At 48.2% G+C, this 24383-nt stretch overlaps 1 protein-coding gene across 1 annotated transcript in view; it reads left to right on the top strand.

Annotated features, from left to right (window-relative positions):
- The window catches only part of CFAP47 (cilia and flagella associated protein 47), a 1765744-nt gene that overhangs the window by 76772 nt on the left and 1664589 nt on the right, over window positions 1-24383 (top strand). Inside the window, exons 4-5 of the mRNA XM_029603108.1 lie at window positions 5938-6076; window positions 6218-6443. Of these exons, the coding sequence (XP_029458968.1) occupies window positions 5938-6076; window positions 6218-6443 (365 nt within the window). The remainder of the gene's footprint in view (window positions 1-5937; window positions 6077-6217; window positions 6444-24383) is intronic.

Here is a 24383-nt window from a genome sequence, read left to right as displayed (position 1 = left end):
GTTTTACCCAGGTCAAGTCTTGTCTCACAAATCTGCTTCACTTTTTTGAAGGAGTTAATAAACATGTGGATAAAGGTGAACTGGTAGATGTAGTATACTTGGATTTTCAGAAGGTGTTTGACAAAGTTCCTCATGAGAGGCTTCTAGGAAAAGTAAAAAGTCATGGGATAGGTGGCGATGTCCTTTCGTGGATTGCAAACTGGCTAAAAGACAGGAAACAGAGAGTAGGATTAAATGGACAATTTTCTCAGTGGAAGGGAGTGGACAGTGGAGTGCCTCAGGGATCTGTATTGGGACCCTTACTTTTCAATATATTTATAAATGATCTGGAAACAAATACGACGAGTGAGATAATCAAATTTGCAGATGACACAAAATTGTTCAGAGTAGTTAAATCACAAGCAGATTGTGATAAATTGCAGGAAGACCTTGTGAGACTGGAAAATTGGGCATCCAAATGGCAGATGAAATTTAATGTGGCTAAGTGCAAGGTGATGCATATAGGGAAAAATAACCCATGCTATAATTACACAATGTTGGGTTCCATATTAGGTTCTACAACCCAAGAAAGAGATCTAGGCGTCATAGTGGATAACACATTGAAATCGTCGGTTCAGTGTGCTGCGGTAGTCAAAAAAGCAAACAGAATGTTGGGAATTATTAGAAAGGGAATGGTGAATAAAACGGAAAATGTCATAATGCCTCTGTATCGCTCCATGGTGAGACCGCACCTTGAATACTGTGTACAATTCTGGTCGCCGCATCTCAAAAAAGATATAATTGCGATGGAGAAGGTACAGAGAAGGGCTACCAAAATGATAAGGAGAATGGAACAGCTCCCCTATGAAGAAAGACTAAAGAGGTTAGGACTTTTCAGCTTGGAGAAGAGACGGCTGAGGGGGGATATGATAGAGATGTTTAAAATTATGAGAGGTCTAGAATTGGTAGATGTGAATTGGTTATTTACTCTTTCGGATAGTAGAAAGACTAGGGGGCACTCCATGAAGTTAGCATGGGGCACATTTAAAACTAATCGGAGAAAGTTCTTTTTCACTCAATGCACAATTAAACTCTGGAATTTGTTGCCAGAGGATGTGGTTAGTGCAGTTAGTATAGCTGTGTTTAAAAAAGGATTGGATAGGTTCTTGGAGGAGAAGTCCATTACCTGCTATTAAGTTCACTTAGAGAATAGCCACTGCCATTAGCAATGGTAACATGGAATAGACTTAGTTTTTGGGTACTTGCCAGGTTCTTATGGCCTGGATTGGCCACTGTTGGAAACAGAATGCTGGGCTTGATGGACCCTTGGTCTGACCCAGTATGGCATTTTCTTATGTTCTTATGTTCTTACATTCAGCGACCTCAAATGGTCCATTATTGAGCATGTACGGCCATCATGGAGAGGAGGCGATCGAGTCAGCATAGTTGGACTGCGTGGGCCTTCTAAGGCTTTCCTTTACCGAAGAAGGTGAAGAAGTTGATAGACCTGGAGTGGGAATCTTCTGAAGCAGGCCTTAAGGTGGCCAGAGCTTTGGCTAAGTTGTATCCCATGCCAGAGCAGACTTTGGAGCTTTGGAGATTTCCAAACATAGATGCAGTGGTGTTGGCTGTGACCAAGAAGACAACCATCCCAGTGGCAGGATTGGCTGCACTGAAGGATGTCCAAGATCGGAAGTTGAGATTCTTTTGAAGAGGTTGTTTGAGGTCTCAACGTTAAGGCTTTGGTCTCTGGGAGCCCGATGCCGTGAGCCTGTTTATGTTAGGTGCAGAAGTCACAGGAGAAGACGACTGCAATGGATTCTAGAGAGGCTGCTCGTGTTACGATTCCTCCTGTAGTTGTGCCACAGGAGGCCTCTCACCTTTTTTCTGGAGGCCACACCGAAGCCGGGGCCTTGTCTGGACAGTTTATCCCGGGTTTGCTCCATGGCCTGGGAGGCCTTCCTAGCCATTTGGGCCTGCCTGAGGTCTGTTCTGCTTCCTCCTGGACTCTCTGGTTTGGGCCTTCTTCCTAAGGCGCCGGCCCGCAGCTCTTATCTTTAGTTATAGGGCCAGCCGGGAGTGGCCCATCTAAACTCCTCCCAGGGAGTTGCCTGCTTCCTGCACTATAAAATGACTTCTCTTTCAGTTCTGCTTTGCCTTGCATTGGAGTTACATGCTCCTGGATGTCTTGCCTTCCAGCGCTCCATCAGGCCTTCATTCTTCATTGGAGCTCCATGTCTCATCTTGATATGTTTCCATGTTCCTGTTGTCCGATGTCCTTGGTTCCTGATGTTGATTCCTGATGCCTTGTCTTCACCTCTGCTTGCAGAACCCCTGGTTCCTCGAGGCCACCCTTTCCTGGCATGCTCATGGTACATTGCCTGTCCTCTCGTCCGCAGCTCAAGTCTCCAGAGGGTCATCCTTGCCTGAAGCCAAGTTCCGTCTTGGTCCTCTGTCCTGACTCTCGTTCCGGCCCTTGGATGTTCTTGGGGCTGCTCCGTCCATGCCTAAGACTCTGACTGAACCTGTGCCATTCCAGCGTGGTCCGCCACCAGCCTAGGATGGGCTGTGTAGGGCGCGCCTTGGTACAGGCTTCTACCGAATCTTCACCATGTTCAAGTTTCATCTATTCCATACCTCGTCTAGAGGTAGGAGTTGTGGCGTCTCACATGGCCAGAGTGGAAAATGTTCAGGCAGACTGTCTCAGCAGTTTTGCGACAAGGGCCCATCTTTTTGGAACGGGCGGATCACTTTTGTCTAGCAGCTTGGCTTTTGAGCGGTGACGTTTTCGCTTGAAAATGTACTCAGAGTCGGTGATTGTGACTTTGCTTCAGGCTTTGTAGTGCACAGACTGGAGCCGTTGCAGGTGGATGTTTCTCAGGTCTTGGCTTTTTTTGCAGAGTGGCTTAACAAAGGGGCTGGCCTATAATTAACTCAGAGTGCAGGTGGTAGCATTAGGTTGTCTTTGAGATAAGCTGCAAGGAAGGCAGTTGGTGTCTCAACTGGATGTCGTGCATTTTTTGAAAGGGGCAAATCACTTGTGCTCGCCAGTCCAGATGATGTGTCCATCGTGGAACCTTAATCTGGTTCTTAGGGTTCTTTGTGACATTTCCTTTGAACTGCTGAGAAGAGCATCTTTGAAAGATATCATCTTGAAGACAGTTTTCTTGGTGGCCATTTGTTTTCTTAGGTGGATATCAGAGCTTCAAGCCTTGTTTTGTAGAGACCCTTTCTTGCATATTTCTGATGACATGGTATCATTGCATACAGTTCTTTCCTTTTTACCGAAGGTCAGTTCCTCATTTCATATCATCCAAATGGTGGAGCTTCCGGCCTTTCCGCACTTACGGGTAGATTTTCAAAGGGGTACGTGCGTAGGATACGCGCGTACCCCCCGAAAACCTACCCCAACCCCCCTCTGCGCGCGCCGAGCCTATTTTGCATGAAGGGGCGTGTCGGGGGCGTGTCTCGCATGACGTAGCGTTTTGGGGGCGGCGACACGGGCATGGTTTCGGCCCGGGGGCATGGCCGCGGCCTCTGGACCAGCCCCGGGACCGGAACACGGAGCAGGGCAGCCGGCCGGCACGCGCAAAGTTACGCCTGCTTTCAGCAGGCGTAACTTTGCCGACAAAGGTAGGGGGGGGGTTTAGATAGGGCTGGGGGGTTGGTTAGGTAGGGGAAGGGAAGGGAAGGTGCGGGGGGGTGGAAGGAAAGTTCCCTCCGAGGCCGCTCCGATTTCAGAGCTGCCTTGGAGGGAACGGAAGCAGGCTGCGCGGCTCGGCGCGCGCAGGCTGCCGATTTTGGGCAGCCTTGCGCGCGCCAACCCCAGATTTTAATGGATACGCGCGGCTACGCGCGTATCTATTAAAATCCCGCGAACAAAAGTACGCGTTCGTGCAACTTTATAAAATCCGGCCCTTAATGTCTGATATGCCACATGTAAAGGAGGTTATTGGATGTTAGGCAGATTCTGTGGAGATATCTTAAGTTGACAAATGCATTTCGGAGATCAGATAATTTATTTGTCCTGTTTAGTGGAGTGAAAAAGGGATGTAAGTTTTCCAAGGGCACGATTGCATGATGGTTGAAGGAAGTGATAGGTTCGACTTATTTTTATAAGGATCAACTGATTCCAGAGGGGTTCCATGCACATTCTGCTAATGTGCAGGCAACCTCCTAGGTGGTGTGTCATCTGGTATCACCGCAGGAGATTTGTCGAGCGGTGATGTGGTCTTCACTAAACATTTTTGCCATACATTACCATCTGGACGTTCGTGCGCCAGAAGTGGGGGTTCTTGGGGAGAGTGTGTTGTGCATGGGTCTTTCAGGTGCCCACCCAGTGTAGAGGGGCTTAGGTACATCCCAATTGTGTGGACTGATCAGGGGTATGAACAGGAAAGGAAAATTGGTTCTTACCTGCTAATTGTCATTCATGAAATACCACAGATCAGCCCAGAAGCCTGGCTCCTTGGCTGTTTTGAAAGACCTTCCTAGCTTCTGGATGTTGCTTATGCAATTTTTTTTTTAATGCAGACATACGAAGAGTGTACATATGTTAATCAGTTTGGGGTTAGATAAGGTATTTACTCTTGATATAAAAGAGGAGGCTTCAACTTTGAGACTCTGCTCACCCCAGCTGGGGGAATTGTTAGATTTTGAATTAGACATCTTGGCTTGGGTACAGGACAATACTGAGGGACTGCACTCTGGGTTATGTAGTAGTGCCTGAAAAGATTTTATTCTCTACCTCCATCTGCTGGTATGGATGCAAAATGGCATTTCAGGAACCAAAATTAGCAGGTAAGAACCAACTTTCCTATAGCCATTGTTTAATAGCTGATAAGCAAATAGAGACTGTCCCAAACATCACAGCCCATATTGCGGCCACCAGAATAAATAACTGGATATCATTCCGCATCAAACTGATATCCTGCTGAGACCCTGTCAGTAACCTGCAAAAAAGGTTGCATATAAATATTGAAAAGAGCGGCAGATAGGGCAAATCCCTGTGGGACGCTGGTCTTTAGGTGGTGCCATTCCGCATGGCCAGCACTGATGGAAACCCTGTACATTCTGTCGGACAGATTTGAAACAAACCAGTCAAGTACTTTCCCTCCGACCCCAAATTCCTTAAGCTGGAATAGTAAAACATCATGATTAACAGTATCAAATGCTACTGAGATGTCTAAACACACTAAAACAAAACTCTGACTTTTGTCGAATCCTCTTTTGAATGTATCAGAGCAGGACATCAGTAAAATCTCTGTATGCAGGGTCTTCCTAAAGCCAAACTAAAATTAATCCAAAGTTTGATTCTCATCAATAAAATCATTCAATGGTTGTAAAACTGCAGATTCAGTGATTTTAGCAAGAAAGGATAGCGAGGAAATGGGCCTAAAATTTGCCAGATCATTTGGGTCTGAATCAACCTTCATCAAAAGAGGGCATAGCGAGGCACATTTTAGACAAGATGGTAGACTGCCTTCCCCCAATGAAAGATTCACAAATTTGGTAACAGCAGGAGCAATTATCTCCTTAACACTTTTTAGCTGAGAGATCCGACTGGGAGCAGCATTCATAGTACCAATAATCTGTTCCACCTCAGAAGTTGCCATGGGTTAAAAATGATCCCATAGAACCTTGGGAATATCTGAGGATGCTAGATGCCATTCTGAAGCCACCGGAGGGAGGAACAGATCTTCACCACTTTCAAGGAAAAATATGTTGTAAAGCGGTCACATAGCATATTCATATCATATGGCAGATTATTAGTTCCTGGATGGGTCACCAGAGTTCAACATTTGCAGTGGGTTGGTATAATCACTTGCACTAGTTTCGAATAAAACTCAGTAGATGAAGGCACGCATGCTCTTCCTCAATCCGTCTTCTCAAGTACCACTTGCAGTGCAGCGTTGAAATAAATGCAGTATGTAATTCTCACTCTTCTACTTCTTTCAGGGGCATTTAAAATAAAGTTGAAAGAAGATTTGCCTATTAATATTGAACCAAGCAGTGGAATAGTGGAACCCAAAACAATGCAGATAGTTAAAGTGGACCTCTTCACCGACAAACCCAGATTAATTGAAGAAATAGCAAAGTAAGTGTGCAGTGTATCTCACAAGTTTTTAATTAGCTAGATCACATTAGTGAAATCTGATTAATTTAAAAGGCAGGGTCATGTCATTTTTTTAGCTTAATAAATTTTGCATCGCCTCCTTTTGCTTTTGTCTCCCCCTAGAGTGAAATTACAAGGTCAAGAGGATGCAGTTTTAAAAGTGAAAGGAAACGTGGTTGAGCAAGGCTTAGAGTTGTTGAATGGCTGTGGGGAAATACTTAATTGCATTCAGTTTGGACATCTTTACTTTGGAACATCAAAGGCTGAACATGTATTTCTGTACAACAATGGCCCAGAAATCCTGAATTGGGTAGCTCTCCTCGAAGATGATGCTCCAGGAACAGAACTGGTAAAAAGGGGATGTGTTTTTATTTTACATTGTCAGGGTCTTCTTTTTATCCTATGAAAACTGTTGTTTTATTCTTAGCTGTTGTATATATTTCAAAGGAGACCCAAGCATTGTGCAACCCTTGTTTAAAATGTTTTGTGTTCTCATCCAGCTCAAAAATTCCTTTGCATTTTAAACTTTTTAAATAAGGATTAAGAAATAAGTTCACTTTGAAAATGGTTGTGGTTCTCTGAGTTCCACATTTTGGAGCTTTGGAGAAAGTTGGTTTAAAATTCGTTTGGGCATGTGTTAGGTTAGCTGGATAACTAGAATTGCATTGTGTGACCGGTTCCCTGTACGTACCCAGATCAGTCCAGACTCCTTGGTTTTGCCTCCCTGCCAGCAGATGAAGACAGAAAACGTTTCACTGACACTTATATAACCCAGTGTGCCACCTGTAGTCCCTCAGAATTTCTCTGTTTCCAACAGATGGTAGATGGTGTAAATCCTGCAGTTTGGAGAGAAAGAAAAAAAAAGATTAAAAGACAAAATTTCTGGATCCTCCCATGGGGTTTTGAGGTCCTGGTGGGGACATACTCCCTGGTTTGAGGCGGACGAGCAGGGGGTTGGTGACTCTTCTGACAGCTCGATCTGGAGGTCCATCGGATGGACATCTGGTGTTCCAAATCCCTCATCCCCCATGAGTCAGCAGTGGATCCTGCTGGCAATTCTGCACTGCAAGCCCAGTGGAGCAGAGGAGTATCCCTTTTATATGGTTTGCTCTTGCTGAGTTGTTAAAGTTTAGCAAAAGGAGATGGATATAGCCAGTAGTCTGGTTCTTTTCTGATCTGCCATGTGTCCTGTGCGCCTGGAACCCGAACCTCTGCACCAAAGGAAAGTATTGGTTTCTATGCATCTTTATTTGTTCTCAGAGAGTGAAGGAGCTAGTTATAGGAATCTGTGCAGATTTGGGGTTCCAGGGAGGGAGCTACCTTAGCAGCTTGGGGAACTCATTGATGGGATGTTTAAGCAGCTTCTCTGCCTGCAGAGAAGACTGGGTGTTGGCTCCATGTTGCTGAAGGACTTTCCTTGCTGGCCGTAGAGGTGCTGGTGGTGCCTCGGGTGCAGGGAAGAATAGTGTGCACATGTGGCAAAAGTGGCATAGCATGCAGGGGTCTGCGTCGAGCATGGCTGTTTTGGTACAAATAGCCTCACAGGTGATGAGATCTAGTGCTGAGGCTTTCTCCATCAGCATGGAAATGGTGGCTATTTTCAATTCCCTAGCAGCATTGACAGAAGAGGCAGGGGAATCCCCTCCTCAACTATTACAGGCGGTTCCCTGTCCTGTGGAGGTGCAGAGAGGCACTTGCACTGAGGAGGAATCTCTGGTTCTAGTAGAGGTCTTCTGCCATTTTTAATTTGCTTATACGCAAAGCTTGTTTAGCAGAACAAGCAACAGGGAATGCTGGCTCTTGGCCCCAGTCTCCATGGATTCTCAGCTGGTCAAGAGGCCTGAGCTGTTGAGAAGCTGTTCAGGCCTTCAATGGTTTTTGGTGCCAGATGTTGAACGGATCTGGGTCTAAATGTGCTGAAGGTGCAGGCAGTCTTTGTTTAGCTGTGTGGTTAGCTGCGGCAGTGGATTTTTTTCCCCGCGTGCGTAGGCGTGTGCCACATTCTCACCGCACAGCGATTGCATGCGCAGGGACCTGTGCGTATAAAAGGCCATGGCCTAGATTTGAGCACATATGTCTGCAACCTAGACTTGTGCAAGTATTTGCTCAGGTACTTGAACACGTATTTGCACAGATTCTTTAGCGCGTATTTGCGTTGGTACTTGTGCGCATAAGACTGCAACCTAAACTTGAGTGTGTATTTGCACAGGTGCTTTTGTGCATACGACCACAGCCTATACAAGCTTGTATTTGCGCATGTACTTGTGTGTATACGACCACGACCTAGTCATGAGCACGTATTTGCGCGTGTCCTGGAGAGGTGTGTGTGTATGCCCGGGTGGCATTGGTATGTGCTCAGGAGGCCGCCTAGATCTGAAGTTCTGGAGAGCTAGGCACTGGGAATGAACAGGTCCAAGTGCCTTGCTATCTGTGAGGCTTGCCGGCTGATAGTTCAGTCCTCACACTCTCTCCATTTTTGTCAGCGCTGTTTAGATGCTCAAAGCAATTTGAATACTACAGCATTTGCCCATGTTGGGGCATCCCCTCGGCCTATAGGTGTCTCTGGAGGGGAGTGTAGTGGGAGGTGAAGCAACGGTTAGCTCTCCTCCTCCTTTGTTCCTGAGGGCAGAAGCTTCCCCAAGAGAGAATTTGGAGAGTGCAAGTTTGGGCTGCATCCTCCTTCTCCTGGGTGGAATGTTTCCAGGGCCTGCGTATCTTTCTGCAAGGGTGTCCAGCAAAGGCGAAGCAACCTAACATAAGAACATGCCATACTGGGTCAGACCAAGGGTCCATCAAGCCCAGCATCCTGTCTCCAACAGTGGCCAATCCAGGCCATAAGAACCTGGCAAATTCCCAAAAACTAAGTTCCCAAAAACTAAGTCTATCCCATGTTACTGTTACTAGTAATAGTTCTTGGAGGAGAAGTCCATTACCTGCTATTAATTAAGTTGACTTAGATAACCACCGCTATCACTAGCAACAGTAACATGGAATAGACTTTGGGGTAGATTTTCAAAGGGGTACTTGCGTAAGATACGTGCGTACCTCCCGAAAACCTACCCCAAACCCCCCCTGCGCGCGCCGAGCCTATTTTGCATAGGCTTGGCGGCGCGCGCAAGCCCCGAGATGTGCGTTAGTCCCGGGGCTTGCATGGAGGGGCGTGTCAGGGGGGCGTTTCGGGGGCGTGTTGGGAGTGACGCGGCGTTTCGAAGGCCTGTCGGGAGTGACACGGCGTTTTGGAGTGAACGTGACACGGCGTTTTGGAGTGAACGCTCCCGGGCCAGAACCACGCCCCGTGTCCGGGGCGTGGTTCTGGCCCGGGAGCGTTCCGGGAGCGTGATAGCGGCCCCTGGACCAGCCCCCGGACCGGAACACGGAGCGCGGCAGCTGGCCCGGCGCACGCAAAGTTACGCCTGCTCGAAGCAGGCGTAACTTTTGTGATAGAGGTAGGGGGGAGGTTTAGATAGGGCCGGGGGGGGGGGGGGTTAGGTAGGGGAAGGGAGGGGAAGGGTGGGGGGAGGGAACGGAGGTAGGCTGTGCGGCTTGGCGCGCGCAGGCTGCCGATTTTGGGAAGCCTTGCGCGCGCCGACCCTGGATTATAATGGATACGCGCGGTTACGCGCGTATCTATTGAAATCCCGCGTATTCTTGTTCGCGCCTGGTGCGCGAACAAAAGTACGCGTGTGCGCAGATTTATAAAATCTGCCCCTTAGTTTTTGGGTACTTGCCAGGTTCTTATGGCCTGGATTGGCCACTGTTGGAAAAAGGATGCTGGGCTTGATGGATCCTTGGTCTGACCCAGTATGGTATGTTCTTATGTTCTTAATAGCAGTGGCTATTTTCTAAGTCAACTTAATTAATAGCAGGTAATGGACTTCTCCTCCAAGGACTTATCCAATCCTTTTTTAAACCCAGCTACACTAACTGCACTAACCACATCTCCTGGCAACAAATTCCAGCGTTTAATTGGGCATTGAGTGAAAAAGAACTTTCTTTGATTAGTTTTAAATGTGCCACATGCTAACTTCATGGAGTGCCCGCTGGTGCTTCTATTATCTGAAAGAATAAATAACCGATTCACATTTACCCATTCTAGACCTCTCATGATTTTAAAGACCTCTATCATATCCCCCCTCTGCCGTCTCTTTTCCAAGCTGAAAAGTCCTAACCTCTTTAGTCTTTCCTCATAGGGGAGCTGTTGCATTCTCTTTATCATTTTGGTCGCCCTTCTCTGTACCTTCTCCATCGCAACTATATCTTTTTTGAGATGCAGTGACCAGAATTGTACACGTTATTCAAGGTGCGGTCTCACTATGGAGAGATCCAGAGGCATTATGACATTTTCCGTTTTATTCACCATTCCCTTTCTAATAATTCCCAACATTCTGTTTGCTTTTTTAACTGCCACAGCACACAGATCTTTATTTATTTATTTATATATCTATTTATTTATTTATTTATTTAATAACTTTTCTATACCGTCGTTAAGTTAGACAACCGTCACAACGGTTTACAGCAAGGCACGATAATGAAAATGTGAGTGGTATAAATTACAAATTAATCATGTGCCATCATAGTGCGGTAACAATTCTTTTCAATAAACTATGTGTGTAAATTAAGCTTGTATGTTGGGAACATATTAGGCGGATTGAATTTAACATTAATGTGCATTCGTAGCTTACAATTAACAACTTCTAGTTTTGGTGCGTCCTTATCAATCAACTGCTTTTTTCCTTCTCTTTATCTTTATAAAAAGCTTGTTTAAATAGCCAGGTTTTCAGATTCGTTTTAAATATTTTGAAATTTCTCTGCAGCCTTATTTCGAGTGGCATGGTGTTCCATAGCACGGGGCCAGCCAGTGACAGTGCTCTCTCCCTAACTTGCATGAGGCGTGCTGTTTTGACAGAGGGGACAGTTAGTAGAACCTTATTAGCAGATCTTAGGTTTCTTTGTGGGACATGTACGTGCAGTGCAGTGTTAAGCCAGTCAGCTTTTTCATCGTGGATTAGTTTGTGTATTATGCATAATGCCTTATATTGAATTCTTTGTTTAATTGGGAGCCAGTGTAAATCAGCGAGCGTTCCTGTAATGTGTTCATTCTTTTTTTTGCCAGTCAAAATTCTAGCAGCTGAGTTTTGTAATATTTGTAGTGGCCGAATTGTAGATTGTGGTAATCCTAAAAGTAGTGCGTTACAGTAGTCTGTACTTGCGAATATCATTGCCTGCAGAACTGTGCAGAAATTGTTTAGCGTTAGTAGAGGTTTTAGTCTTCTCAGGATCATTAGTTTCGCATATCCTTCTTTTATTTTCAATGAGATGTCGTGTTTCATGTTTAGCTCAGAGTCAATTATTACTCCTAGATTTCATACTTTTGTTGCTAGCTCAATGGTTTGGTTATTTTTAAGTGTGAGTGTTGGTTGAATGTGGTGTATGTTTTTACGTTCAAGGTGTAAGAATTCCGTTTTGTCAATGTTTATTACCAGTTCCATCTGATTTAAGAGCTGTTTAATTATCTCAAGATACATATTGGCAAGTTTCATTGTTTCTTCAATGGTGTTTACAATTGGCAGCAGTAGCTGTATATCGTCTGCGTATAAGTAATGTGTGATTCCAAGTCCCGCTAGTAGGTGACATACCGGGAGAAGATAAATGTTAAAGAGTGTTGCCGACAGGGCCGATCCCTGTGGGACACCGGTTAGCAGTGTGACTTTGTCCGAGAGTGTATTTTTGATTTGTACCTGAAAACATCTGTTGTTTAGATATGACTCAAACCAATTTATTGTTTTATTAGCGAGACCTATTTATTTCAGTCTATTGAGTAGTATTTTGTGATTTACTGTGTCAAATGCTGCGGAGAGATCTAATAGAACTAGAATGTAGTGTATTCCAGTATCAAAAACCTCTTAGGATATTATCTGATAAAGCAATAGCAGAGTTTCAGTACTGTAGTGTTTGCGAAACCCTTGTTGCGTTGGGTAAAATTTCAATGTGTTATCCACTATGAAGCCTAGATCTCTACCTTGGGTGGTTGCTCCTAATATGGAATCTAACATTGTGTAACTGTGGCATGGGTTACTTTTCCCTATATGCATCCACTTTCCCTATATGCATTAACTTATCCACATTAAATTTCTTCTGCCATTTGGATGCCCAATTTTCCAGTCTCACAAGGTCTTCCTGCAATTTATCACAGGTCTCATTGGTCAGTCATGGCGGGTAAATGCTGCAGGGAGGCTATCCCTAATAATGTTCAAGGGGATGTGGATCATGAGACATCGGAGGATTCTGATGGTGAATTGGCTTTCTCACCTCTAGAAGAGTGGGAAATTGCATATGATTGAGAGCCACTTCGGACTCTGCTCATTTCTTTTTTCACAGAGATATCTTGCTAAGTTTGTTGGCTCAGACCTTGAACACGCTCGGCGTGACCCAAGTCTGTTGGCTCAGACCCTGAAAACGATTAGTGTGGCTGGAGGTCAATTTTAAGTTAAGTGTCGTGCTTTTTCCCCCCATTTATCCAATTCAAGAGATACTAGATTTAAAGAAGTTAAATGCGGCTCTCGAAGTTCCCTGTTTCTGCATGGAAACTCGGAGGTCCAACTCTGAGGTCTATTTATTCCTGATTTTCTGTAGTACATGCAGGAATAAACCTTCTCTGTTTTTATAAATGAATTACTAGGGAGTCTAAAAGCCTTTATGGACCTTCAGGTCCTTTTATTTATATAGCAGTAGTTAAAGAAATACAGACAAGCTGTCTAGGCCAGGTACTGTTATAAATGTACCTGGAAGCAAGCGAGTATGTAATATGTAAACAGCAGAGATTTTTGCTTTTGTCAGGATTCCCAAGCTTTAACTGTTGCGATCCCTCCTGTTGCTGCGCTACAGGAGGTATCTTACCTTCCTCCCGGAGGCCGCTTCGAAGCCAGGGCCTCTCCTGTGCACCATCCGGGACTTGCTCCAGGGCCTGGGAGGCCTGCCTGTGGCTGGAGGCCTGCCTGTGGCTTGCATGCCGGTGTTTGGACTTTCTGTTTGGCGACGCCCTTCTCCTAGGGGCCGGCCCGCAGCTCTCTACCCCACTTATAGGGCCAGCGAGGGGCGGTCCTGGCAAACTCCTCCCAGGGAGTTGCCTTCAACCTCCAGTATATAAGAACTTTCTTGTCACTTGCAGCTGGCTTCGGATTGAGTGCTACAGTTGCCTGTACCTCTTCCTCGATCCAGGTCCTCCATGGTCTACCTTGTTTTGATGGCTCCTTGTCCTGACCTTGCTTTGATGTCTGTTCCTTTGATGTCCGGTTGTTCTGCCCTATGTCCTCGTCTGGCTCCTGAGCCTTCTGGCCTGTTGGGCCCTGGTGTGGCCAACAGGAGGGATTCGTCCCCCGGGCTCTTGAGCTTCTGTTCCTGCCAGCCGACGGGGCTTCAGATGTCATTGGTCCCGGCATCGGAGTTCCTTCTCGACTGGACCTTTCCTGGTGCTCTCCCGCTCTCAGCGTGGTCCGCGACCAGCCTTCCTGGGCTGAGTAGGGCGCGTATGGGACGGGGTGGTCCGCGACTCAGTCCCGTGGGTGGGCTGAGTAGGGCGCCCTCAGGGACAGTGCCCATGTCTCCTTCCAGCCCTCATCTTCGATGTCTGCACTAGCCTTTGTCTACGATGTCTGCACCTGCCTTGTCTACGATGTCTGCACCTGCCTTGTCTACAATGTCTGCACCTGCCTTGTCTACGATGTCTTCAGTGTAAAGGACTCTGTCTGCCCTCGCCTCTGTCCGGCCTGCCGCCCATTGCCGTACCCAGCGGCAGGTCCAAAAGGGCCGGGAACAGTCGGAGGACCGTTCATCAATCAACTTCCCAGTGTTGGTTGCCATGGGCGTGCAGGTCCGGCTGAGGGTCAGACTCCGTGCCTGCTCCCCTGCTTCTGTACCCGCCTGGCTCACCATGCCTGCCCAGCTCACCTCCCACGGTGTGGCTTGGGGCTCCTCCTTGAGTCCTGCCGTGGCCCAAGGGCTCACCACCCGCTTGAGGCGACCGCGCTCTGCGTGCGCTCGTAACATTAACAGGGAACGTAAGAAAGGAAAACCAGGAAGAGAGAGAGTTAGGCCAAGAAAATAAAGTAGCATCACCTGCTACAGAGTGTTTGTCATAGCGGCTGTATGCAAAGGAGATTTCTTGGCATCTCTCGCTTTGACAGAGACGTATCTGCACATAGCCATCAGGACGGAGTACCAGAGATTCCTGAGGTTCATGGTCCTAAGGGAATATTTTCGGTTTTGAGCACTTCCCTTTGGCTGGCGACGGCTCTATGTAACTTCACCAAAGTGATGGTGATTGTTGCAGCCGCATTGCAAAAGGAGGGTGTGTTGGTGCATTCATATATGGACGACTGGCTCATTTGTGTGAAATTAGACTTCTGTCGACAATCAGTACAAAAGGTACCAATGCGCTTGAAGTCTCTAGGATGGGTGGTGAACCAAGCACTGAGCCATTTAGTCTTCTTTCAAACTCTAGTGTATGTGGGAGCTCAGTTTGACATAATGATGGCGAGAGTGTTTCTCACGGAGAGAGATTGCTGAAATTCCACGGAAGCTGTGGGGTATACTGACCAAAGAGAACACAAAGGCACTGAACAGAACATGGTACGGAAAGAATCAGAGCTCTGGTGCTTCCGCGGACTCAAGGGATTCTTCTTTGTCTTCTCTCTGTGGCCTCTGGTGGACAAGGGTGTTGCGTCCGTCGGTGCTAGATGGCTTCGCCCCGTTTGCCTCACCTTGTTCACGGCTCCTCCTGTTTACCTTGGGAAAATGGCTACCGCCGTGTCTACAAGCCGACCTCTCCGGCGTCCCTGGAACGACTATGGTGCTGCCTCCCGCCTGCTCCTCCCAAGGGTCTACTAGGGTGCGCGCGCGCACGCCACCCACGTCTTTATTCCAGCATTGGCGCGAACCTTGGGGACGTTCCCCACTACTGACGTCATGCCATTCGGATATATAGCCTATACTAATTTGCTAGCTCGTTGAGTTAGCAACAGATTGGTCTCGGCCGGTCTAAGCTACTCTGCTGCTTCTGTGCTGCCGCTGGAAGCTCTCTCTCTGCCCGTCGGGGTAATTGCTAACCTGGGTACCCGCTCCTCGGGGGCCCTCTGCTTTATTTCAGGTGCATTACAGGGATCAGTCTATCTTATCCACAGTACTGCCGTGCTGGGAAACCTAAACCGGAATTCTCCTATACCAACGGGGTGAGAAGGGTTCCCTCTGCCAAGGGTCCTGAGACTGCTACATCCAGACTACCTCACTATTGCCACCTCTGGTGGTATACTTCAAGCTGTACAATAAAGAACTAACACTGTGTGCATCCTGCGTCTAGCCCAGTACTGTGGCGCATCATGGGGCTCCTCCCCGTGGGCGTGGTCTTCTGCCACAGTACCCGAGAATCCACCCAAACACCATTTAACCATAACAGTTTGCTAACTCCATGGATTCGGCTCACCTCACCGCATTGCAGGCCATTCCAGGCCTGGCCCAGCGAATCTCCGAACAGCAGCGTGCGCTGGAGAATTTGACTACTGCATTCAACTTGCTGCACACACAGACGAATTTACCCACCACCACAGGTAAAGAAGCTACACCGCCAGAAGTGACGGTCAAGACTATTGTACCTCTATCTGCTCCTACCCGCTTCTCGGGGGAAGTTTGGAGATGCAGAGGTTTTATTAATCAGTGTTGCATGCACTTTGCCCTGCAACCTAGCCATTTCCCCACAGCTTATGCCAAGACCACCTATATCTTGTCTTATCTGGACGGAAAAGCGCTGACTTGGACCTCTTCGCTGTGGGAGCACGAGGATCCTTTTCTACATGACATTGAAGGATTCCTCGAGCTGTTCAAATCAGTTTTTGATGACCCTGCCTGGTATACCACTGCAGGATCTTCTTTGGTTCACCTGAAGCAAGGTAATAAACCTTTAACTGACTTCGCTATCGAATCCAAGACACTGGCATCTGAATTACATTGGGACCCTAACTGCCTGAGGACCCTCTTCTTTGAAGGTCTGAACGCTCGTCTGAAGGACGAGCTCGCTGCTCGTGAAATGCCTGAGACCTTGGCTGAACTAGTGAAGTTGGAAACAAGGATTGATCGCCGACTTCGTGACAAGGTTCAAGAGACCAATACTCCCAGAAGACCCTTTCAGGGTGAAACTCGAGTTAAGTCCACACCCAGGTCTGTTCCCCTGGGTCCAGTTACTGGCGAAGAAGAACCAATGCAATTAGGCCGCAGCCATCTGACAGCTAAAGAGAGAAGAACACGGAAGAAATTGGGGCTGTGCATGTATTGTGGACTAGCTGGCCATGCTGTTCAAGCATGTCCTATATGTCCAGGAAACTGGCAGACCTAAGTCCTGTGGGAGGACTCTTCTTAGGTCTTACTGCCCCCTCTCCTCCGCTCTCTCTTCCTGTATCTTTGATCTGCGGACCCTTAGAGTATCAGACTCTTGCCCTAGTGGACTCAGGGGCAGGAGGCAATTTCATTCTTCAACAATTAGTGGAGCACTTTCTAATTCCCACTACCACTATGAAGCCTCCGCTGCTCCTATCTTCAATTCATGGAGAGCCCTTGCCGGGTGAAGTAACCCAGCTCACCAAACCAGTTTGTCTGCGGACCAGTGCTCTCCATTCTGAAACTACCTTCTTCTTTGTTTTAGAGAAGGCCATGCACCCTATAGTACTGGGGCTACCGTGGCTGCAGCAGCATATGCATGCCACAATTCAATTGGGCAACACTGGAGCTTTCACGATGGGGTCCAGAATGCCATGTAAAATGCCTGATGGAGGTTGCTCCTATACCCTTCCAACTACCCCAGTGATGCCGGGGTTGCCGCCTCAATATGCATCGTTTCAAGATGCTTTTTCTAAAGAAGCTGCAGACGTACTACCGCCTCACAGATCCTATGACTGCGCTATTAATCTGAAGCCTAACACTGAACCACCCAAGGGACGGATGTACCCTCTCTCCGTGGCAGAGAATAAATCCATGTCCGAATATATTCAGGAAAACCTTCAAAAAGGCTTCATAAGACCCTCCAAGTCTCCTGCTGGCGCAAGCTTCTTCTTTGTGGGGAAGAAGGATGGTACATTACGTCCAGGTATAGATTACAGAGGTCTCAACGAGATAACTGTGAAATATCGTTACCCGCTACCTCTCATCTCAGAGCTATTTGACAGACTACAGGGAGCCAAGATATTCTCCAAGCTTGATCTTAAAGGAGCCTACAACTTACTTCGCATTCTCTCAGGCGATGAATGGAAGACGGCCTTCAACACCCACGATAGTCACTTTGAATATTTAGTGATGCCCTTTGGCCTGTGCAACGCCCCGGCTGTCTTCCAAAATTTAATGAATGACATTTTCAGAGATCTCCTCTACAAATGTGTCGTCATATACTTAGATGACATCTTGATATTCTCCCAAGACATTACCACTCATCTGGAGGATATCAAAAGAGTGCTGCAAAGAATCCGTGAGAATCATCTAGAACTTTCATCAAGAACTATGCCTCGCTCACTGTTCCGCTTACAGCTAAGAAAAGGAGGCAGAGTATGGGAATACCTCCTGTCATAGGAAGGTTATGGACCTGAAGATAACTCCTGGACACCTTTGGCTAATATATTGGATAAAGAGATGCTGTAAGAATTCCACAGAATGCATCCTCAGAAACCAAGACCTGGTAGGAATTCCGGAAGACGCCCTTTGAAGGGGGGTACTGTTGCGTCATTCGGTGCTAGACAGCTTCGCCCCGTTTGCCTCACCTTGTTCACGGCTCCTCCCGCTTACTTTGGGAAAATGGTTACCGCCGCGTCTACAAGTCGACCTCTTTGGCATCCCCGGAACGGCTATGGTGCTGCCTCCCGCCATGCTCCTCCCAAGGGCCTACTAGGGTGCGCGCGTGCATGCCACCCACGTCTTTATTCTAGCATTGGCATGAACCTCGGGGACGTTCCCCTCTACTGACGTCACACCATCTGGGTATATAGCCTGTACTAATTTGCTAGCTCGTTGGGTTAGCAACAGATTGGTCTCGGCTGGTCTAAGCTACTCTGCCACTTCTGTGCTGCTGCTGGAAGCTCTTTCTCTGCCCTTCGGGGTAATTGCTAACCTGGGTGCCTGCTCCTCGGGGGCCCTCTGCTTTATTTCAGGTGCCTTACAGGGATCAGGTACTCGCTCCTCGAGATCCTGCTCTCCCTGCCTCGGTGCCTGTACCATCTTTTTCAACCTGGTGGACTCGCATACCTACAGCAACCATCTAGTGAGTAATCTAACTCTCAGTCTATCTCATCCACAGTACTGCCTTGCTGGGAAACCTACACTGGAATTCTCCTATACCAACGGCCTCACTACTGCCTCCTCTGGTAGTATACTTCAAGCTGTACAATAAAAGAACCAACACTGTGTTTGTGCATCCTGTGTCTAGCCCAGTACTTTGGCGCCTCACAGGACTCCTCCCCGTGGGCATGATCATCTGCCACAGTACCAGAGGATCCACCCAAACACCTCTTAACCATAACAGAAGAGAATACGGAGGATAGAGAAACATCCAGGCAACTCGATCCTGGTAGTTCCAGAGTGGTCACATCGACCATGCTTCCCAGATCTGATCAACATGGCCATAGTTGGGCCCATGAGGTTCGGACATCGGTCGACTCTTTTCCACCAGGGCCTAATATTTTCGGGTCAAATGGCTCACTTCGGTCTCACGTCTTTGCTTCTGAGAGGAGATGACTGAGATGGAGGGGATATTCTGAAGCTGTTATTTGCACCTTATTGCAGGCTAGGCGACCTTCTACATCCTTGACATATGGGCAGATTTGGAGGAACTTTGAATCCCGGTCTTCTGTTATTGGAGTGCAGCCTCAGCCTGTTCAGGCGATGGTGTCATATTTTTTGGCTTTTCTACCGAAAGGTTCTAGTCAGGTAGTGACTTTGGGATGTCTCTGGGGTAAGGTGCAAGGTAATCTTCTGTACACACATCCAGATATTATACGATTCCTTCGGGGAACTAAGAACTTGTGTCCTCAGGTGCGGAACATTGGTCTTGGAATCTTAATCTTGTCCTTAGAGGATTGTGTGAGGCTTGGTTTGAACCACTAAAGAGAGCTATGTGTAATAATTAGTGAGGTTTGGGTGCACCCTTGGACACTGTGGCAGCTGACCACGCCCATGGGGGGAAGTCCCGTGAGGGGCCACAGGTCAGGCTCAGCTTAGGACACACAAACACAGAGATTGATCTTTTATTAGACAATGTGATGAAGCCACTAGAGGTGGCAGTAGTGAGCAGCAGAAGTAGCCCGGCTGGGCTAGTATCCCTCAGGCGCTGGAACAGCGACTCCTCCAGTAGCAGTGCTGTAGTGGAAAGAACTGAGAATAATGAGTACAGTATATGCACAAAGCCCCAGTATGGAGCGAGTACCTGATCCCTGAGAGCTGAGAGGCTTGAAGGTAATGTACTCACACAGCGGTTCCACGTAGGAGATGGCACTAGGGCTAGAATGGAGGCAGGCCCTCGAGGAGCGAGTACCTGGTTCCAGGGAACAGCTCTGAGGTGAAGATGGTAGTACTAATTGATGTTGAAGATAGCAAATCCTTCCAGCAAATCCTTTGCTGGAAGGACAACAACTTTGTTGTCTATCTTGATGACATTTTGATATTCTCTAAGGACATCGAGAACTACCGCGAACATGTTTGCATTGTCCTCCAGCGATTGAGAGAGAATTACCTGTAGACTAAACTGGAGAAATGTTTGTTTGAACGCACCCATCTACCTTTCCTAGGATATATAATATCTGACCTTGGGTTTTCAATAGACCCAGAGAAAGTCCAAGGGATCTGGGACTGGCCCCAGCCAGTCGGTCTCCAAGCTTTGCAACGGTTCCTGGGCTTCACTAACTATTATCGAAGTTTCATTGCCAACTATTCTTCCATGGTTGCCCCCCTCACAGCTATGACTAGGAAAGGTGCCAACACCCGAGTTTGGACACCTCGAACCATTGCGGCCTTCCAGAGGCTCAAAGAAGCCTTCAACTCCGGTCCGTGTCTCCATCACCCGGATCCCAAACGGCCGTTTGTGGTGGAAGTGGATGGCTCAGCAATTAGTGCTGGGGCTGTTCTAAGCCAACACTCGCCTATGGGCAAGTTAATTCCCTGTTCATTCTATTCACATAAGTTCTCCCCCACAGAACAACACTATACGGTTGGTGACCGTGAACTGCTAGCAGTGAAGCTAGCCCTCCAGGAATGGTGCCCCTGGTTGGAAGGGTCGCAGTACAAATTCACTATATTCATGGATCACAAAAATCTAGAACACCTCAAGGAGGCTCAGCTTCTGAATCCCTGCCAGGCCCAATGGGCCTTGTTCTTTGAGAGATTTGATTTCAACCTCTGTTTCCATCCTGGTTCCAAGAATCAGCAAGCTGACGCACTGTCTCGGTCCTTTGAACCCGAGGATCTTCCGGAAGTTCCTAGTTTTATCATCAACCCTGCTTGTATCTCGCTAGCAGCAACCACTACTGTCCCAGTCGGGAAGACTATCGTTCCTCGCCGACCTCATGAGCGTGTCTTAAAGTGGGCCCATAATTCAAAATTGGTAGGCCATCCCGGCCGTGCCAGAACACTGGAGATGCTACGCTGACACTATTGGTGGCCCACCATGGTGCAAGATTCACAGAATTATGTGGACTCTGTCCCACCTGCGCGCAACAAAAACCACCAACAGGAAAGCCTTGGGGCTTGTTACAGCCGCTCCCAACGCCTACTGAACCTTGGTCCAGTATTTCGACAGACTTCATCACAGACCTTCCTCCGACACAAAACAACACAGTAATTTGGGATGTGATCGACTGCTTCTCGAAAATGGGTCACTTTATCCCTTTGCCTGGTCTTCCGTCAGCCCCGGAATTAGCAAGACTCTCCCTGAAAAATATCTTTCGACTCCACGGACTCCCCAAGGAGATTGTCTCTGATTGGGGACCACAGTTTGCCGCAAGTATTGGCGCTCCTTATGCCAGAAATTTGATATTTCTTTGAGTTATACCTCGGCCTACCATCCTCAGGCCAATGGGCAGGCCGAGAGAACTAACCAGACTCTGAAAATGTTCTTACGTTCATACGTAAATGACCAGCAGAATGATTGGTCAGACCTCCTCCCTTGGGCCGAGCTATCACGTAACACTCATGTCGCAGCAGCCACCAACGTGTCTCCATTTGCAGTTGTCTTTGGAAGGCAGCCCCGACTGCCTCTTCCTGTTCCTGTGATGGTTCCATCCCCTGCAGCACAAACCATGGCTCAAACCATCCGCCAAGTGTGGACTCGGGTAAAAGAGCGACTCTCGCAGGCTGCAGAGTGCGCTAAACGCACCTCGGATCATTATCGATGACCTGCTCCACTATTTTGACCTGGCCAGAAAGTCTGGTTGAGTGCCCGGCACATCTGTCTCCGACATCCTTCTCATCGACTGGCCCCGAAGTATATCAGTCTTTTCCCAATACTCGGAAGAGTGGGAGCTGTTTCCTACCAGCTCCAGCTACCCCGGTCCATGGGGATCCACAATACGTTCCACGTGTCTTTGCTGAAGCCTCTGGTCCTGTCTTGGCCCTCTCATGAAGACACTCCTGCTCCACACATCTCGGCAGAACCTTATACTTCTCTGCAGGTAAGAGAAGTCCTTGACGTCCGGCGACGCTGAGGCAAATGGGAATATCTCTTGGCTTGGGAGGGCTATGGGGCCGAGTAGAACTCGTGGGAACTCTCTCAGAACATCCTTGATAAGGATCTCTTGAAGACCTTCCATAGACAGAATCCTGAGAAACCCCAGCCGGGTAGGGGGAGGCCTAGAAAGGGGGGTACTGTTACGCGCCCCGCCCGCGGCCATCCCACGCACGGGACTGCTCACCTTCGGGGTTCCACAGCGGGTCCCAGTTCAGTCTCCCTCGCGGCCCTCGCTTGTCCAGCTAGGCCCCGGTGTCCCGCAGGCCTCACGCCGAGCCACGGCGTCCTCAGCATTCCGGGCCACGCCCCTAGGCAAGGAAGTTCCTGGCCTCACTTCCTTGCCTTGGCAATCGGGTCGGTTTGTTCCTGAGATTGCCCTTGTTCGTGTATCTTACTTGCTTATCCCTAGTCTCATTCCAGGATCCTTTTGTTCCAGTTCTGTTCCTGCTTGTTCCTGCTTTCTATCCTACTTGTGCCTACGTCCGTCTGTTCGTCTCCCTGGTCTTACCCCAGACTGACTTACTGCCAAAGACCTCAGCTTGTTCCTGACCTGCCTGCCACCTGCCAAAGACTTCAGCTTGTTCCTGACCTGCCTACCGCCTGCCAAAGACCTCAGCTTGTTCCTGACCTGCCTGCCTGCCTGCTGCCTGCCTAAGATCTCAGCCTGTTCCTTGACCTCGTCTGACCTCCGGCTCCTGACCCTTGCTTCGTTGACCACTCCTCGGACTGACCTCTGGATTCTGACCATTGCCTGCCTGACCTTGTCCATTGATTCTGGCTCTGTCCCTAGTCTTGTCATCACCATCACTATACTGGTTCTCTCTGCTTCAACCTGTCTCCAGCCTCGAACCTGATAGCGCTCCCCTAGTCTCAGTGGGCATACCGGACTTCCATTATCCCAGGAGACCCTGCGAGGCCCACCTAAGTCCAAGCGGCCCAGGTCCCTACAGGCTCCTCTCGAGGGGACCTTGGTCTTTCAGTGGTGAAGCTCTACACCGCTTCTGTCTCCTTCTGTGCTCTGCCCCCTGGGGCAGTCCCCGCACTGTTCCAGGACCAAGGGTCCACCCCCGAGCACAACACATACAGAGTCCATCACGTTCCTGGTTCTTGAAAAGGCCATACACCCATTGTGCTTGGCATACCCTGGCTACAAGATCATTCTCCTCAATTTAATTGGTCATCTATGGAACTATCGCAATGGGGCCCTGACTGCCATAATAGATGCCTAAGAAAAATAACTCCATTACCATGTATGGCTACTACTCCCTTTCCTTCTAGTCTACCACCACAATACGCTTCTTTTCAAGACGTATTCTCAAAGCAGGCTTCAGATGTACTTCCACCACATAGATCTTTCGACTGTGCTATCAACTTAAAGCCTAACTCTGAGTTACCCAGAGGTAGAGTTTATCCACTCTCCCTATCTGAAACTGAAGCCATGTCAACTTATATCCAAGAGAATCTGCAGAAAGGGTTTATCCGACCCTCCAAATCTCCAGCAGGAGCCAGATTCTTTTTTGTAGGCAAAAAGGATGGATCTCTTCACCCTTACATTGACTACAGAGGTCTGAATGAAATCACCATCAAAGACCGGTACCCCTTACCGTTAATTTCAGAGCTATTTGATCGGCTCCAGGGGGCGAAGATTTTCTCAAAATTGGATCTAAAAGGCGCCTACAATCTCGTTCGTATCCGACATGGGGATGAGTGGAAAACGGCCTTTAATACTCACGACGGCCACTTCAAATATTTGGTAATGCCTTTTGGCCTATGCAATGCCCTGGCCGTATTTCAAAATATGATGAACAACATTTTATGTGACCTACTGTATCAGTGTGTAGTTTACCTAGATGACATCCTCATCTTTTCCCATCATTTGCGAACCCACCAAACAGATGTTATTACTGTCTTTCAGTGGCTTCAGGAGAACTGTTTGTACGGCAAGCTCGAGAAGTGTGCCTTCCATCAAGAGTCTGTTCCTTTCCTGGGGTACATCATGTCCAGTAAGGGTTTTCAGATGGATCCCCAGAAAACACAAAGCATACAAGATTGGCCTCAACCCACTGGCATCAAGGCTCTATGCCGCTTCCTTGGCTTTACTAATTATTATCGCACTTTTATCAAGGACTACTTAACCTTGACTGCTCCCCTCACCGCTATGACAAAAAATGGGGCTAACCCCTCACAATGGTCTCCAGAAGCCATGTCTGCATTCCAAGTGCTCAAAAAGGCTTTTCTTCAGAAACCCTGTTTATGTTGCATGCCCCGTCCGCGTTTGGCCTCTGCACAGGCCTGCTCACCTCGCTAGCTCCTCTGCAAGTCACAGGTCGGCCTCCCCAGCGGCGGCCGCGAGCTCATCCAGGCCTCGGCGTCCCGTGGCGGCGGTCGCCAGGCTTTCCACTGCGCACCAGGCCTCATGCCGGAGTTTGGCGTCACCAGTGACGTTGGCCACGTCCCTAGGCGCATGCGCGCGGACCGCCCGGCCTCTTGTAGGGCCAGGGGCGGGTCCTAGGTCCGCGGCGTGCCCTGATTGAACGTATG

Source organism: Rhinatrema bivittatum, chromosome 5 (genome assembly GCF_901001135.1).
Source record: "Rhinatrema bivittatum chromosome 5, aRhiBiv1.1, whole genome shotgun sequence".
In the NCBI taxonomy this organism is placed as follows: domain Eukaryota; kingdom Metazoa; phylum Chordata; class Amphibia; order Gymnophiona; family Rhinatrematidae; genus Rhinatrema; species Rhinatrema bivittatum.
This window is presented reverse-complemented; position numbering and strand designations above follow the sequence as displayed.